Consider the following 18,393-nt stretch of genomic DNA (forward strand, 5'->3'; position numbering starts at 1 on the left):
GAAAGCGGCGGCGCATGCGCGGGGGTTTGTTAGGGAGCGGTTGCTAGGCAACGCTGCGAAATCCCGGCGTGCCTCGGGAAAGTGAAGGGGGCGGGGGTGGGGAGCGTTGGCTGAACAAGATGGCGGCCAGTGTGCAGCTACTGTGCTTAGCAACCAGCAGTGGGGTCCCTCTGTACTGCAGAAGCAAGGGGGAGAGCAGGCAGGTAACCTCACTCAGGTCTTACTCTTTATGTTTCATTGACTTCTCATTTTTAAATAAACTCTCTTTGCAATTTAAATCAAGTAATAAAATGCTGTGGTTTTGCACTCAGGAACATTAAGGGCCAGTGCGATTTCAACAGCTGTGCAGAGGTCATTGCCATGAAGAAAGAAAGAGACGGGGAGCAAGCTTTCCTTGACTTTTATAATTAGGGACATGGGGTGCAGCAGCCATCACAGGATGTGGTGCCCATGAGTGCTTCTGCAAAGTGCCACCTTATTCCAAACCTGGTATTGGTGGTGACTGGCTGGTCATTCCAATGAATAAAATGTGTTTAAAAGAAAATGCTGGGCCTGCTCTTGAGATGGCAGTGGAGGCCAGGTCATTGAGTGTATTTAAGACTGAGATAGATAGGTTCTTGATTGGTAAGGGGATCAAAGGTTACGGGGAGAACGGGGTTGAGAAACTTATCAGCCATGATTGAATGGCGGAGTAGACTTGATGGGCTGAGTGGCCTAATTTCTGCTCCTATGTCTTACGGTCTTATGTGAGCCATATAGCAAGATTGGCGTCGTTGCCCATCCTTGAAAAGGTAGTGGTGAGCTGCCTTCTTGAACTGCTGAGGGCTGTTAGCAAGGGAATTCTCAGTATTTTGACCCAGCCGTGATGAAGAAACGGCCAGTTATATTTCCTAGTTGGCTTGGTGAAAAACTTGCAGCTGGTGGTGTTCCCATACCCCTGCTGTCCTTCCCCTTCTAGGTCTTAGAGGTCACAGATTTGTATGGTGCTGTTGAAGAGGCCTTGGCGAGTTGCCACAGGGTATTTTGTAGATGGTATGCACTTCAGCCATGGTACACCAGTGGTAGAAGGAGTGAATGTTTAAGGTGGTTGGGTTGCCAATCAGAAGAAGCACTGCCTAATGCTACTGCAGAGTTGGAAACAATTTATCCTGTAGGACAGGAGAAGACCATTCAATTGAATAACAGCTGATCTGTGTCTTAACTCCATCCATCTGCTTCGGTTCCATATCCCTTAATACCTTTGCCTAACAAAAATCTAACAATCTCAGTTTTGAAATTTTCAATTGACACCCCCAATAACTTCCTTGAGGAGAGAGTTCCAGATTTCCATTACCTTTTTGCTTTTTAAAAATTTATTTCATGGAATTTGAGTGTCACTGGCTGGGCCAGCATTTATTGCCCATTCCTAATTGCCCTTGAGAAGGTGGTGGTGAGCCATGTTCTTGAACCGCTGCAGTCCATGTGGTGTAGGAACACCCATAGTGCTGTCAGGTAGGGAGTTCCAGGATTTTGATCCAGCAACTGCGAAGGAATGGCGATATAGTTCCAAGTCAGGATGGTGTGTGGCTTGGAAGTGAACTTGCTGATGGTGGTGTTCCCATGCATCTGCTGCCCTTGTCTTTCTAGGTGACAAGAGGTCACGGGAAGTTGTTATCAAAGGAGCCTCGGTGAGTTGCTGCCGTGCATCGTACAAATGATTTACACTGTGTGTCAGTGGTGGATGGGGTGCAGATCAAGTGGGCTGCATTGTCCTAGATGGGGTTCAGCTTCTTGAGTGTCATTGGAGCTGCACTCATCCAGGCAAGTGGAGAGTATTCCATCACACTCCTGACTTGTGCCTTGTACATAGACGGGCTTTGGGGAGTCAGGAGATGAGTTAATTGTCATGTAATTCCCAGCCTCTGGCCTGCTCTAATGTGAAGAAGTGGTTCCTGATGTCACCATGAAAGACCGAGCTCTAATTTTAAGGGTGCACCTCCTTGTTCTGGACTTTGCCACCAGAGGGACTTGCTTGTCTCTCTATTAATCTCATCAATTCCTTTAATGATTTAAACTTTAGGATTGGGTTGGGAGAAACCGGTTCAATGGGCTGAATGGCTTTTCCATGTTCAATACATTCTCAGTAATGTCCCTTTTAATTTTGCAGCTTCCGTTCTCTGTAATCGGCTCTCTGAATGGAGTGCATATGTTTGGGAGTAACCAGGATGTTCTTCTGACCAGCACCTGCACTGGCAACACCAGGGTCTGTTGGAGAGTTTTCCAGGACAGGTGAGATTAGATGAAAGTCCAGGGATCCATGATGGATTTGGCTCCACGTGATACACTAACTCATGGCCACATATTGATTTTAAAACAAAAACCAATAATGATTTTCCTCATAAGCTTTTCATAGGGAGAAAGAGGTTCTTTACGCAGGAGTGACAGGAGCTTGGAGAAGAGAGGATTGAGAGCAAATTTGATAGAGGTGTTCAAAATCATGAGGGGTCTGGACAGAATATCACAGAGTGCAGAAGAGGCCCTTCGGTCCATCGAGTCTGCACCAACACATGAGAAACACCTGACCTACCTACCTAATCCCATTTACCAGCACTTGGCCCATAGCCTTGAATGTTATGATGTGCCAAGTGCTCATCCAGGTACTTTTTAAAGGATGTGAGGCAACCCGCCTCCACCACCCTCCCAGGCAGCGCATTCTAGACCGGGACCACCCTCTGGGTAAAAAAGGTTTTCCTCACATCCCCCCTAAACGTTCTGCCCCCCACCTTGAACTTATGTCCCCTCGTGACTGACTCTTCAACTAAGGGGAACAGCTGCTCCCTATCCACCCTGTCCTTGCCCCTCATAATCTTGTACCCCTCGATCAGGTCGCCCCTTAGTCTTCTCTGCTTCAAAGAGTAGAAGGAGAGAAAATGTCACCATTGGCGGAAGGGTCATGAACTGGAGGACGCTGATTTGAGATGAATGGCAAAAGAACCAAAAGCAACATGAGGAAAACTCCTTTAGACAGTGAGTGGCTAGGATCTGGAATGCAAGGCCTGATAGGGTGGTGGAGGCAGATTCAGTCGTGGCTTTCAAAAGAAAGTTGGATAATAATCTGAAGAGAATAATTTGCAGGGTTATGGGGAACAAGTAGGAGAGTGGGATACGCTGAGTTGCTCTTGCAGAGAGCCAGCGCAGACACGATGGGCTGAATGGCCTCCTGTGTTGTAACCATTTTATGATTCTAAATTTATCTTTCAAAACATCTTTAGATTTTCCTCTGCTGATCTCTGGATATTTAGTATTTTTGAAATTAAAGAAAAGGATATTTTTGCTGTTACAGGACTACTGGATTAAAAAACCCAACACATTCAGTAAGCAGGCGGGTGGGGAAGCCTTCTGCACAACTACTAGAATTTCCTCTCTACCCCTTCATGTATCACTGAAATACAACAGTCAAAACAAACTACCGGTTGCTGTGGCTGCTCTCCCTCCCTAGATATGCTCGAGAGGTGCATAGAAAAATCCCAATTATGAATAACAGGTAAAAATGAATGCATTTATATGGCACCTATAATGCAGTAATAGGTCCTGGGGCTTTCCCAGGAGCAATTATCAAACAAAATTTGACAATGAGCCATGGAAGGAGATATTAGGACAGGTGACCTAAGTAAGCTTGGTCAGAGATGTAAGCTTTAAAGAACATCTTGAAAGGGAGATGGAGAGGTTTAGGGAGGGATTTCCAGAGCATAGGGCATAGTGCGTATAGAGAAGAACCAGAAGGTAAATGCACCATTCCTGCACAGCACTGAACTCTGGAGACCAGACAGATTCATGCTCTGTTCTGGGTTAGTTTTGCTCAGATAAATTCATAAGAACATAAGAATTAGGAGCAGGAGTAGGCCATTCGGCCCCTTAAGCCTGCCCCGCCATTCAATAAGATCATGACTGATCTGGCCCAGGCCTCAACTCCTCTTTCATGCCAGCTCCTCATAGCCCTTAGTTCCCCAATATCTTAAAAATCTGTCTACCTCCTTTTCAAATACTTTCAGTAGTCTAGGCTCCACAACTCTCTGGGGTAGAGAATTCCAGACATTCGCTACCCTCTGAGAGAAGAAATTCCTTCACATCTCACTTTTAAATGAGTGTCCTCTTATTCTGCAACTATGTCCCATAGTTCAAGATTCCCCCACTAGTTTTTTTTTTATTCATTCATGGGATGTGGGCTTCGCTGGCTGGGCCCAGCATTTATTGCCCATCCCTAGTTGCCCTTGAGAAGGTGGTGGTGAGCTGCCTTCTTGAACTGCTGCAGTCCATCTTCTCAACATCTATTCTGTCAAGCCCCCGACAGAATCTTGTACGTTTCAATAAGATCACCCCTCATTCTTCTAAACTCTAATGAATAAAGGCCTAACCTGTTTAGCCGTTCTTGATAAATCAGCCCCTTAATCCCAGGAATCAGTATTAAGTCTTTTTTGAACTGCCTCCAATGCCAGTATATCCTTTCTTAAATACCAAAACTGTACGCAGTACTCCAGGTGCAGCCTCACCAACACCCTGTACAGTTGTAACAAGACTTCCTTATTTTTAAACTCCCAACTCCCTAGCAATACAGGCCAAAATTCCATTTGCCTTCTTAATTACTTGCTGCTTCTGTATGATAACTTTTTATATTTCATGCACAAGAACACCCAGATCCCTCTGTGCTTCACTTTTTTGGAGTCTCTCTTCATTTAAATAATAGTCTGCTCTTTGATTCTTCCTACCAAAGTGCATGACCTCTCACTTTCCTACGTTAAACTCCATCTGCCAAGTTTTCGCCCGCTCACTCAGCCAATCTATATATCCTTGCAGATTCCTTATGTCCTCCCACCTATTTTTGTATCATCAGCAAATTTGGATAAATTACACTCTGCCCCCTCCTCCAAGTCATTAATATAGATAGTAAATAATTGAGGCCCTAGGACTGATCCTTGTAGGAAGTTACGTCTTTCCAACCAGAAAAAGACCCATTAAACCCAACTCCCTGTCTTCTGTGTGTTAACCAATCCTGAATCCATGCTAATACATTACCCCCAATACCGTGAACTCCTATCTTGTGCAATAGCCTTTTATGTGGCACCTTATCGAATGCCTTCTGGAAATCCAAATGTACTACATCTACCGATTCCTCTCTATCAACTCTGCTTGTTATATCCTCAAAGTAAATTTGTCAAACGTGATTTCCCTTTCATAAAACCATGTTGATTCTGATTGTGTTAAGCTTTTCTAAATGTCCTGCTAAATGTCTTCCTTAATAATAATCTAGCATTTTCCCAACGACAGATGTCTGGTTGACTGGCCTATAGTTTCCTGCTTTTTGTTTCTCTCCCCTTCTTGAACAGGGGTGTTCCATTAGCGGTTTTCCAATCTGTTGGGACCGCCCCCCCCAGAATCCAGTGAGTTCTGGAATATTTCCATCAATGCCTCCACTATATCTGTAGCCACTTCCTTTAAAACCCTTGGATGCAGGCCATCAGATCCTGGCAACTTGTCTGCCTTTAGTCAAATTAGTTTGTCAAATACTTTGTCCCTCATGATAGAGACTGTTACAAGACCTTTCCTCCCATTAGCTCCTTGCTTATCTGATATCTTTGGGATGTTTATAGTGTCCTCCACCGTGAAGACCGAGGCAAAATATTGGTTTAAATGTGGGGGCAATGAAAAAAATTAAACCCAGGCACCCAAAGTAGGGGAGTTTGCCCAGAGCTGCCACTACTAATCACTAACCAGTGACTCCCCGCTGGAAACTGGGGCTGTCAAGTGAACACAGGCCTTGATGCTGACCACAAATAGCTCACTGACATTCATAGTCTAGGCATGCAGGGTGAAGATTGGAAACTTGGATGAGGCACTGAAGGACAGATGGTTCACTGCCTTCAGTGGGGAGAGGAAAGAAAAGAAACATTTATAAGAATGTCGAAAACTCCAAGAAAGAAATACTGTACTTTTTTGTTTTGCACAATAATTAATGTCTGTGTTCCAGGGACACGTTAGCAGATCCTCAGAAATAGCTGTGCAGGTGCCCAAAAGATATGCCTAAGATCTAGTCCGTACTGTGCTAACAGCTTGTTTCTATGGTTACGCAGCATCACTCTCATCGCCATGACCTCTGAGGAAGATGCAAGTGACCTTTACCTCAGCCGCCTGTTAGACAACGTGTTCAGTGCCATGGTGAGTTCGCAAGTCAAAGTCTTATTTAGATTGGCAGAGTTTTTTTAAAAGACACCTACATCAGCCATGACGAACAACGGCAGGCAGGAAAAGGCCTCCTAGCCCATTCACCCTCTTGGATGTCAGCTTCCCACTGGCCAGATTTGTATTATGGCCAACAGTGTTATCACTGATGCCAAAGGAATCTCAGTGTGAAAAATGGAAGAATTGCAGGACTGGTGCTGTTACTGCTGCTCTTGTCAGCCGTGGCTCAGTGGGTAGCACTCTCACTTCAGAGTCAGAATATTGTGGGTTCAAGACCCAGACCACCAGAGATATCAGCACAAAAATCTAGCTGATGGTCCCAGCACGAGTACCAAGAGAGTGCTGCACTGTCTAAGGTATTGTTTTTCAGATGAGACATTAAACCAAAGCCCCGTCCGCCGTCTCGAGTGCATATAAAAGATAACCTGGCACTATTTATTAGAAGAGCAGGGAAGTTCTCCCCAGTGTCCTGGCCAATGTTTATCCTTCAATGAACATCACTAACAATCAAATAATCAGGCCATTATCGCATTGATGTTTGTGGGACCTTGTTATGTGCAGATTGGCTGTCGCATTTTGTATATTAAAACAGTGACCCCAACTTAAAATTACATCGAAGACTGTAAAACATTTTGGGACGTCCTGAGGTTATGAAAGGCTGGTTTCTTTCTTTCAAGGTTCGGAGAAAAGCAGCTTGTTAGGAATCATCTGCGAGTTCTTTGATGCCAAGAACAGATGTTGAAAATAGAAGGTGGTCTGATCCACGCCACTAACAATATTCACTCAGAAAAGGTCAAATCTGAACTGAAAATAATATTTGATGTACGGGCTGCTCAGCATGAGGGGTGACTGCAGGGTAATAATTGTATTTCTTGGCCCAGTTCTCCCTCTGATGGTTAGAAGTCTCACCCTTGAGTTCAGATCCCCCCCCACCTTGGCTTCATGCTCCCTATCTCTGTAGCCTGACCCAGCTTCACAACATAAGAGGGGCAGTGTAATCCAAATGGTTTAAAAGGAAAATGTCACAGATGCTAGAAACCTGAAAAAGAAATAGAAAATGCTGGCAATCCTCAAATGGCTAGGCAGTGTCTGTGGAGAGAAGAATACATTTAATCTTACAGCTTGATAACCTTTCATCAGAAAAGTTCTGATTATAGCCACCAAGCTGTTACATTAACTCTTTCTGTCTGCACAGATGCTGTCAGATCAGCTGAGTATTTCCATCATTTTGTTTTTTTTTACTCTAAATGGTATCATTTTGAGAAGGTAAAATGAGCAGAGGGACCTGGGGCTGCATATTCTTAAATCCTTGAAGGTGGCCGGGCAATGTAAGAAAATAAGAAATAGGAGCAGGAGTCGGCCATTCAGCCCTTCGAGCTCACTCCGCCAGTCAATGAGATCATGGCTGATCTTCTACTTTAACAGCATTTTCCTGCTCTATCTCTGCATCCCTTGATGTTTTTAATATGTAGAGATCTACTGATCTCAGTCTTGAACATACTCAACGACTGAGCCTCTGCAGCCCTCTGGGGTAGAGAATTCCAAAGATTCACCACCCTCTGAGTGAAGAAATTTCTCCTCATCTCAGTCCTAAGTGTCCTGCCCCTTATTCTGAGACTGTGTCCCCTGGTTCTCAAACCACCAGCCAGAGGAAACATCCTTTCTGCGTCTACCCTGTCACCCTGTAAGAATTTTGAATGTTTGAATGAAATCACCTCTCATCCTTCTAAACTCCAGAGAATAAAGGTCCAGTCTAATTAATCTTTCCTCACAGGACAATCCCTCCATCCCAAGAATTAGTTTGGTGAACTTTTGTTGCACTCCCTCTATGGCAAGTATATCTTTCCTTAGGTAAGGAGACCAAAACTGCACATAATACTCCAGGTGTGATCTCACCGAGGCTCTCTATAATTGCTGTGAGACATCTTTACTCCTATACTGTAATAAAGGCCAACATACCATTTGCCTTCGTAATTGCTTGCTGCATCTGCAAGTTAGCTTTCAGTGACTCACGAACAAGAACACCCAAGTCCCTTTGAAGTTCAACCACTTTTCAGCCTCCCTCCATTTAAGAAATACTGTGTATTTCTGTTTTTCCTATCAAAGTGGTTAACTCCACATTTCTCCACATTTTATTCCATCTGCTTAATTTTTGCCAACTCGATTAACCTCTCCAAATCCCTTTGAAGCTTCTTTGCCTCCTCCTTACAACTCATAATTCCACCTAGTTTTCTGTCATCTGCAAACTTGGAAATATTACATTTAGCCCTCACATCCAAATCATTGATATAGATTGTGAATAGCTGGGGCCCAAGCACTGATCCTTGTGGTCCCCCACTAATCACTGCCTGCCAACCTGAAAATGACCCATTTATTCCTACTCTCTGTTTTCTGTCTGTTAACTAATCCTCAATCCATGCAAGTATATTCCCCCCAATCCCATGGGCTCTAATTTTGCTTACTAACCTCTTGTGTGGAACCTCATTAAAAGCTTTCTGAAAACCTGAATATACCACATCTACCAGTTCCCCCTTATCTATTCTGCTAGTTGCATCCTCAGAAAACTCCCAACAGGTTTGTTAAACATGATTTCCCTTTCATAAATTCTTGTTGACTCTGCTCAGTCCTACCGTTATTTTCCAAGTGTCCCCTTATCACATCTTTTATTGTAGATTCTAGCATTTTCCCTACTGATATTAAGCTAACAGGTCTGTAGCTCCCTGTTTTCTCTCTCCCTCCTTTCTTAAATAGTGGGTTTACATTTACTACCTTCCAATTTGCAGGAACCATTGGTAAGGCTAAGAAAACATAAGGGATCCTTGGCTTTTTAAGTAGGGGCTTTGAATATAAAGACAGGGAAGTCATGCTAAACCTTTACAAATCACTGTTTTGGCTTCAGCTGGAGTATTGTTCAGCTGGGCACCACACTTTTGGAAGGATGTCACTCCCCAATAAAGAGCACAGAGGAAGTTTACCAGGATGGTGCCAGGGATGAGGGACTTCAGGTTTTAAAAAAAAATTGCTCTTTCATGGGATTTGGGCTTTGCTTGAAGGGCAGGAAAGGTTAAGCAGAGATTTAACTGAGATCTTTCAAGCTATTAGGATTTTGGTAGATTAAATAGGGAGAAACTATTTCCTCTGGTGAGTAGGTCAGTAACCAGAAGTCATAGATTTAATTTTGTTTTATTCTTCCATGGGATGTGAGTGTTCCTGGCTGGGCCATCATTTCCTGCTCATCCCTAATTGCCCTTGAGAAAGTGGTAATGAGCCACCGGCTTGAACCGCTGCAGTCCATTTGGTGTATGTACACCTAAATGCTGTTAGGAAGAGAGTTCCAAGATTTTACCCCAGCTACAATGAAGGAAAGGCGATATATTACCAAGTCAAGATGGTGAGTGCTTGTAGGGCAACTTGTAGGTGGTGGTGTTCCCATGTATCTGCTGTCCTTGTCCTTCTAGGTGGTAGAGATCGCAGGTTTGGAAGCTGCTGCGAAGAAGCCTTGGTGAGTTGCTGCAGTGCATCTTGTAGATGGTACACACTGCTGCCACTGTGCATTAGTGTTGCAGGGACAGATTGTGGATAGGGATGTTACCCCTGGCTGGTGAGCCTAGAACCAGGGCATACATTCTTAGAATTAGGGGCAGGCCCTTTAAGACTGAGATAAAGAGAAATTTCTTCACTCAGAAGGTGGTGAACCTTTGGAATTCTCTACCCCGGAGGTCTTTAGAAGCTCAGTCTCTGAGCATGTTCAAGACAGAATCAATAAATTCCTGGATACTAATGATGTCAAGGGATATGGAAATGGTGTGGAAAAGTGACATAAAGGTAGATGATCTGCCATGATCTGTTTGAATTGCAGAGCAGGCTTGATGGGCCGAATAGCTTACTCCTGCTCCTATGTTCCAATGAATGGGATGCCAATTATGTGAGCTGCTTTGTCCTGGATGGTGTCAAGCTTGTTGAGTGTTATCAAAGCCGCACTCGTGCCTTGTTGATGGTGGACAGGCTTTGGGGAGTCAGGAGGTGAGAGTTACTAGTCGCAGAATTCCCAGTTTCTGTATTGCACTGTCTGAGCTACATTTGTACAGAAAGCTTCTGTCGGACAAAGCCAACTGGCTTTGATAGACTTTAACCTTGTGCTCCTAATTTTGCAAGGTGCTGGTGGTTGGTTTGGACGATCTGGTGAACCTCAAGAATGTGGAGCGATTGAAGCGGGAACTCCGGGTGAGTGAGACTGTGGAACCATGAGGCATGTTATTTGGTGTCAGCCATGGCTCAGTGGGAGTCAGAAGGTTGCAGGTTCAAGGCGGAGTGCAAAATGTAGACTAACACACCTAGTGCTGCACTGTCAGATGTGCCCCTGGATGAGAGGTTAAATCAGGGCCCTGTCTGCCCCCTCAAGTGGATGTTAAAGGTCTTGTGGCACTAATTCAAAGAACAGGGGAGTTCTCCCTAGTGTCCTGTCCAATGATTATTCCCCCAGTCAACTTTGCTAAAATATTCATTTATCAAAGGGCTGTTTGTAGGACCTTGCAGTGGGTTAGCCAGGGTTCCAGCTCCTGAATACTTTTCTTTAACTCAAGAGGTTCACACACAATAAGAGGATGGCTAGTGGTACGGCAGAGATATATGATTCCCAATTACCAATTAGTCAGAACGGTGTCACATGGTTCTGGTAGTTCAATCAGCTGACTATAATACATTTTCTAGGCAACATTAAATTCAGCTAATTGAAGGAACGTACTTCCGACCGACCAATCGGATTGCTCGAAGGCAGTGCAATTTAAACTTAATATTTTTAATTCTAGATTCTTATAATGTCTGGCTGCAATCTGTTGGCATCTGTGTTAATGCTGGTGAAAATACTTCTACTGGGTTCCTTTTATTATGCATATCTGAGCTGAGAATTCCTTTGCTATTTTCCTAGGCCTGTTACAAGCTGATTGACAGTTTCTTGACTGCCTCGGATTGGATCGGAGACCTGACACAGTGTGTGGATTGTGTGGTGTCTCCAGACTCTGACATACTACAGGTTAGTGTGGCATGTTGTTTGGTGTCAACCATGGCTCAGTGGGAGTCAGAAGGTTACAGGTTCAAAGCAGAGTGCAAAATGTAGACTAACACACCTAGTGCTGCACTGTCAGATGTGCCCCCTGGAGGAGAGGTTAAATCAAGGCCTTGTTTGCCCTCTCAAGTGAATATTAAAGCTCTTGTGGCACTAATTCAAAGAACAGGGGAGTTCTCCCTAGTGTCCTGTCCAATGATTATCCCCCAGTCTGACAGAACCCTGCTTGCTGACATAATGGAAGACTGCTTCACCCAGACTGATGCAAATCACCTTGATTGCTCAGTTTTGATAAGTTCACCCATAATTTAAATTTCTAACATTATTTGCACAGGGATTTCTCAAAGCACTTTACAGGAGTAAAACGCAGGTGGGCTGAAGCACAGATAAAGAATAGTGGAGAGTGGAACTTTCCTTAGCTGCTCTTTAAGGTTCGTTGTGAGTATCAAACTCTCGCAGCTCAGTTACAGCATGAGTTACAAGCAGAGTAAAACTCCCCCTACACTGTCCTATCAAACACTCCCAGCTTAGTTGAAATATGGACTGTGTAGCTCTCTTTATTGTCCCATCAAGCATGCCAAGATAAACAAAGGCAAGTGTTCAATGAAAAGTAAAAGTTTCCCTTTACACTGAACCCCACTCAACTATGACCTTTAAGTGCAATTTGTGAAGAGGAGTCCTTAATGTGTCGTTCATTGTTTCAGTGAGATGGATATGGTTATTGGGAGCCAGGGTTTTAGGAGGGAAACCTGCCAGGAAACTAAGTGAGACCCAAGCTTATGTAGCTCCTTACAAGTGTCAAAGAAATTTCAGCTGTTCAGCCTGTCTTGAATTCAAAACCACCAGGTCTCCACAATGAAAAATGATAAAGAGCACCCTGCGCAATCAGCTGGGCAGTGTTTGCGCTCTGAGCCGTAACATAGCCTTGGCTATTAGGCTTTTCAAGCAGATTGTATGCTATTCTAAATGTAAAAGTGGCTCTTGCCTTTCGTCTGCTACAGGAGGCACTGGATGTATTTGTTGCTGCTGCTGCTGCTGAGAGTAACTTTGGGTGCCTCGTGGTCATGGGCAAAGTCGTTGTGGCAACAGAGAAGTGGTGGCGGCTTGCAGCCCAGGAGGTAATGTTGTTGGCATGGTTGGTGGGATCCCTGGCGCCCAGCTCATCGCGTGATTACCCCGTCTATCTGCCACATGGCAGCCCTACGGTGAGTAACCATCTGTCCCTTGGGTTTTTCATTTCCTGTCTACAAACCTTTACCCTAGTTGTCAACAGTGTTTGGTCACGTTTTACTGTCAACATTTACCATTGCAAATCGGCATGTCAACGTTTCCAGCTTAACTTTTGTAATGGAGTGCAGGCTCTGGCCTCTGGATGGAGGCAGTCTGTTCAACTTTGTGGCCATCTTAAATGGAAAACTACTTACGTTGATCAGCACAGTGCCATGAGCAATTTGCTAATACTTCTTTATAAATCCCTATATCATATTTGAGGAAGCATGCTCTTACCTTAAGAATGTTCTTTTTATATGGGATAAAATTGGGCGCAAGCGATCCTGTAGAGTGAGTGTCAGCAGATTATTCACGGTGTAACGTATTGGAGTACAGTGAAATTTAACGTGATTGGCAGAAAGATTAGAAGGGAGATGAGGAAAAATGTTTTCACGCATTGGGTGGTGGGGGTCTGAAACTCTCTGCCTGAAAGGGTAGTAGAGGCAGAAACCCTCAACTCATTTAAAAGGTGTCTGCAAATGGGATGTGGGCGCCGCTGGCTAGGCCAGCAATTATTGCCCATTCCTTAATGCCCTCGTTGAGAGGGAATTGAAGAGTCAACCACATTGCTGTGGGTCTAGAGTCACATGTAGGCCAGACCAGGTAAGGATGGCAGATTTCCTTCCCTAAAGGACATTAGTGAACCAGATGGGTTTTTACAACAATCGACAATGGTTTCATAATCATCATCAGACTTGTAATTCCAGATTTTTATTGAATTCAAATTTCACTATCTGCCATGGTGGGATTTGAACCCAGGTCCCCAGAGCAGTACTCTGGGTCTCTGGAATACTAGTCCGGTGACAAAACCACTATCCCACTGCCTTCACCTCTAGTGCCATGACCTGCAGGGCTACGGAGCAAATGCTGGTAAATGGGATTTGGCTGAGTGGCTTGTTTATCGGCCAGCGCAGATACGATGGGCCAAGTGGCCACCTTCTGAGCCGTTAACCTTCTATGATTCTAAAGGGAACCTGCACCACCTCCCCACCCAGTCCAGTCTCCACAAAATTCTAGTGGTCATGTTGCACGGTTGCCTGTTTGAAGAGGCCTAGCGAGCTGACTCTTCAGGGCAACGAGGAATAGGCCTTGCCAGTGTCAACAACAAATTAATAAATTCCGTTTGCACTTTGCAGTGAGGAATCATTTGATGGCAGTCAGGCACCCAGAGAATAGCTGAGCTTGTTAAGGCTGCTTGCGTCGTGCCCACTTGTGCCCCTGGCTGCGATCAGCTCACCCGGCACAAATTGGGATTCCAGCCTAAGAGATTCTGCTCATTAATATTCATTTATTCTATCTTGTATTTTGCATGAGGAGCATTTATTATTTGTTCCATTTCACAGGGGGACCCGTGCACAGGCATTTAATCGCTGTTGGTTTGTGCAAACAACATTTCAGTAACGGATAACCATTTTTCGGGTTGCCTCGTTGAGGAGTTTGTAATGTTTCAAATTATCCCTGTGTACCACAACTCTGTTAAGGGAAGAGCATGTCTTGAAAGATAATTTGCCAGGTTTGTAAACTGGTACAAGACCACAGACTTGGACTGGGGTTAATCATTTCCCCTCTTACTTTGGTTTTTCTGACCTGCTGCCATAAAGATGTTGGCTTTTGTTGGGGTACAGTTCTGTATTTACCATGCACCCCACCAGCACCTCCCCTAAATGGGCATTCTTCACATGCAAGCCTGGATTGTGAATGTTGGCTGGCTTGTTTAACTGTGAAGACATCACTATTGAAGACTAAATGCCTTTTCTCAAACCCTCCAGGACAGGGCATTAGGACCTGATTGTGCAGAGTAGCCCGATACTCTGGAGTTTAAAAGAATGAGGGGCTGATCTCATTGCAAGGTATAAAATTCTGTGAGGGCTTGATTGGTTGGTGCTGAGAGGCTATTTCCCCGGCTGAAAAATCTGGTACACAGGGTTACAGTCTCAGCTTGAGGGGTCGGCCATTTAGCACTGAGTAGCGAAGCAATTCCTTTACTCAGAGGGTTGTGAATCTTTAGAATTCTCTGCCACAGAGAGCTGTGGATGTTCAGTCAGTAAATGTATTCAAGACAGTGTTCGGTAGGTTTTTGAGCATTAAGGGATATGGTGGTTAGATGGGAAAGTGGACTTGAGGTCGAATATCAGCCATAATCTGATTGAATGGGCATGCAGGCTCAAAGAGTCAAAAGGCCTACACCAGCTCCTACTTGCGTTTTTGTTTTTGAACCTCTTCAGTAAGATTTTTGGATTTGGGACCACAAATACCTAAGTAGGCAGCCGACAAGTCATAAGTAATTTTTAGATGGTTTAACTAATTAGACAGAAAAAGTATACGGCCTGTAACAGTCGAGGTTTACTGGTTCCAGATGGCAGACAAGTAGTTGGCACAGAATGTGTTGATCTCACCATCCTCCTCCCCCTCATCCATCTTAAGGCAGCTACCAACGAGTACTGCAACCTCCTCACCGCCTCGGCCCCTCAACAGGACTTGTCCAGCACCTCCGCCAGACCTCAGCCCAGCACCTCCGCAGCCCCTACCACCAGTATGACACCAATCTATATACCCGTTTTTGACACTGGTAAAGCTACCAGCCCCCCAATCGCCGATCTAACTATTCTGACCAATGAGCACAGAACAGGGACTCAAAACGTCAGGGTGGTTACCACCCCCCTCTTGTGCATCACCCTGCTCAAGGTCAGTTTCAGTTTACATCACGTTGAGGATTATATCTTGGTCTTTTCTAAACACTTGGGAGATAAGGGGGTGCACAGGGCACCATCTAACAACTCGGGAATGTCAACATGACAGCCTAAAATAAGATTGTTTAGAGGTCAAAGTGTTTAGAAATCCTTTTTCCAGGAAGAAAATCAATGTTGCTTAGCTAATCCCATAAAATGCAGAAAATACCCGCTTATTAAATGCCCCAATTTCTTAAACTTCTCGTTCAGGTGCTGAAACTAATTGTAGAACATAGAACCTTGTCCAAGATCTAATTCTTCCCGGTTTAAAATCAACCTTTCGTTTAGTTTGAATAAAACTACCTTCATTGGAAATCTGAAATGAAGATAAAAGGGGAACTGTTGGAAATGCTTTAGCAGGTCACCACTGTGTCTCAGCAGTTTCTGTTTTCATATTAGTTGCTAGTCGCTATCTCTCGCCGTTGGATAATGATAGTTGCTGATATTACCGAGCTCGTGTTTCTTGAGGTATGGGGAACAGAATCATTTAGCACTGTACCCCTCTTGGTCTCTTATTCCAGGTGCCCCACAGGCTGCTGACCTTTCAGTTGGTCCCTGGAGTGGAAGTGTGCCTGCTGTGTGGACCTACCCCCTCTTTGCAGCAGGTTCAGACTGAGGTGAGTGTTAATTTTCCTCCCATCTTTGTGCCTGTTGTTGTTCATGTGCCCATTCTAGCAGTAGGTGCAGAACAAGATGGACATGAGGCTTGGCTGTTTCGGAAGGCAGCACACCTGATCCCCCTTGACAGTCCTCTGCACATTTGATCAGACAGTGATCAAGGGCATGAGTCCTGTGCAACTTATATTCTTTTCCCCTCCCATCTCAGTCTCTGTCTGCCTTGTTCTGTTCCCTTATCACCCACTGTGTCTCATTCCTGCCACCCCCCCACCGCTCCAGTCCCCCCGTGTCCCTCTCTCTCCCTCCTTCACAAGGCGTGTCTCAGTGCCCCAGCTACTGGTTGAAATTTAACTCTGCACCGTTCAAAGGTCGAGGGGGAAAACCTGAGGAATAAACTTTGGTGACCTCATTGATTATCACTGACTTTACTCCCATTTCAATTCATCAGTCTCTGAGCTGTAATTTATTCTGTCTTTTGCAATCATTTGCAAATGTTTAAAGGATTTGTCAGCTATTTAGTTAAAATTGTGTCTAGTGAAAGTGATTGGAAAGGCAGTTAATCCCTTGGTCTTGTAGATTTGGAAGAGTTATATATATATTTCACTTGTTTTTTTAAACGGTGCACTTTCTTAACTAGATTTGGATTTGTTTTATTCACCCAGTTAGTTGAAAGATTCTGGAGCCCGCTACTGGAACCATTAAAGACCTGTATCAGGGTACATCAACGCTCCTTCTCGGCCAGTGTTCCCTTACACCCGAGCATCCTTGGGTAAGTTTTGCAAGACCAAATCAGCTCATCAGCCTCCTACAGTTCACAAGCCATGTGGAAGACACAGACACTTCAGCTTGTCATGGATTCTTTAATCTCATCTCTCCAAGACCAGTTTAGAATTACCGTTTTTTTTTAGCTTTAATCCGGATGTCCTCATCCTCCAGGTCACATACAGTCTGCCCAGTTCTATTCCGTCACCGATTGGCATTCTTATCTCTTCTGATCTCGAGGTCATCTCCCAGTTCAGTTCCATTACAAATGCAAGAAGCTTGGGTTCCTCAATCTATCCAAGCACCAGTTTAATTAAAAACATTGCAAAACATGAACTTCTCCAAGGCTTGAAAACTGTTCCCATAGACGGATGCGTTAAAAAAGAATATTGATTGATCGTCCCCTCTCCCCCTCTCTCTCACCTTCCCCCATCCCTCTCTCCTTCGCCCCCCCCTCCCCCACCTTCTCCCCTGCCATCCCTCTCTCCTCCACTTTAACCCCTCTCTCTCCCCACTACCACCCCACCCTCTCCCCCCTTCCACCCCTCCCTCGCCCCCCCTTCCACCCCTGCCTCGACCCCCCTTCCACCCCTCCCTCTCCCCCCACTTCCACCCCTCCCCCGCCACCCCCCCTCATCCCCCTTCCAACCCCCCCTCGTCCCCCTTCCACCCCTCCGTCGTCCCCCGCCTTCCACCCCTCCCTTGCCCCCCCCTTCCACCCCTCCCTCTACCCCTCCCTCTCCCCCTCCCTCATCCCCCCGTCCACCCCTCCCTCTACCCCTCCCTCTCCCCCTCCCTCATCCCCCCTTCCACCCCTCCCTCGCCCCCCCTTACACCCCTCCCTCGCCCCCCCTTCCCTCCCTCTACCCCTTCAACCCCTCCCTCTACCCCCTTCCACCCCTCCCTCTACCCCCTTCCACCCCTCCCTCTACCCCCTCCACCCCTCCCTCTACCCCCCTCCACCCCTCCCTCTACCCCCCTCCACCCCTCCCTCTACCCCCTTCCACCCCTCCCTCTACCCCCTTCCACCCCTCCCTCTACCCCCTTCCACCCCTCCCTCACCCACCCCTCCCTCTCTCCCCCTTCCACCCCTTCCTCGCCCCCCTTCGACCCCTCCCTCGTCCCCCCTTCGACCCCTCCCTCGCCCCCCCTTCCACCCCTCGCTCGCCTCCCCTTCCACCCCACCTCGCCCCCTTCCACCCCTCCCTCTCCCCCTTCCACCCCTCCCTCTCCCCCCTTCCACCCCTCCCTCTTCCCCCTTCCACCCTTCCCTCTTCCCCCTCCCACCCCTCCCTCTCTCCCCATTCGACCCCTCCCTCTATCCCCTTACACCCCTCCCTTGCCCCCCCTTCCACCCCTCCCTCGCCCCCCTTTGATCCCTCCCTCGCCCCCCTTCGACCCCTCCCTCGCCCCCCCCTTCCACCCTTCCCTCGTCCCCACTTGCACCCCTCCCTCACCCACCCACCCCTCCCTCTCTCCCCTTCCACCCCTCCCCCTATCCCCTTCCACCCCTCTCTTGCCCCCACTTCCAACCCTCCCTCACCCACCCATCCCTCCCTCTACCCCCTTCCACCCCTCCCCCTATCCCCTTCCACCCCTCTCTTGCCCCCACTTCCAACCCTCCCTCACCCACCCCTTCCACCCCTCCCTCACCCACCCCTTCCACCCCTCCCTCACCCACCCCCTCCCTCACTCCCCCTTCCACCCCTCCCTCTCTCCCCATTTCACCCCCTC

General features: G+C 46.3%; 1 protein-coding gene across 4 annotated transcripts in view; it reads left to right on the top strand.

Annotated features, from left to right (window-relative positions):
• The first annotated feature begins 106 nt into the window (after window positions 1-106).
• The window catches only part of fuz (fuzzy planar cell polarity protein), a 24,549-nt gene continuing 6,262 nt past the window's right edge, over window positions 107-18,393 (top strand). Inside the window, exons 1-9 of one of the 4 annotated variants that reach the window (XM_041177849.1) lie at window positions 190-203; window positions 2,147-2,268; window positions 3,323-3,523; window positions 6,108-6,192; window positions 10,372-10,440; window positions 11,144-11,248; window positions 12,283-12,486; window positions 15,801-15,896; window positions 16,560-16,666. In XM_041177849.1, coding sequence (XP_041033783.1) covers window positions 3,513-3,523; window positions 6,108-6,192; window positions 10,372-10,440; window positions 11,144-11,248; window positions 12,283-12,486; window positions 15,801-15,896; window positions 16,560-16,666 — 677 coding nt within the window. In that variant the 5' untranslated portion in view covers window positions 190-203; window positions 2,147-2,268; window positions 3,323-3,512. Of the gene's footprint in view, window positions 204-1,576; window positions 1,668-2,146; window positions 2,269-3,322; window positions 3,524-6,107; window positions 6,193-10,371; window positions 10,441-11,143; window positions 11,249-12,282; window positions 12,487-15,800; window positions 15,897-16,559; window positions 16,667-18,393 lie in introns of those variants that run through there. The other 3 variants (XM_041177845.1, XM_041177847.1, XM_041177848.1) reach the window with 3 other exon arrangements.

The sequence above is a fragment of the Carcharodon carcharias genome, chromosome 31 (assembly GCF_017639515.1).
Source record: "Carcharodon carcharias isolate sCarCar2 chromosome 31, sCarCar2.pri, whole genome shotgun sequence".
Lineage (NCBI taxonomy): Eukaryota > Metazoa > Chordata > Chondrichthyes > Lamniformes > Lamnidae > Carcharodon > Carcharodon carcharias.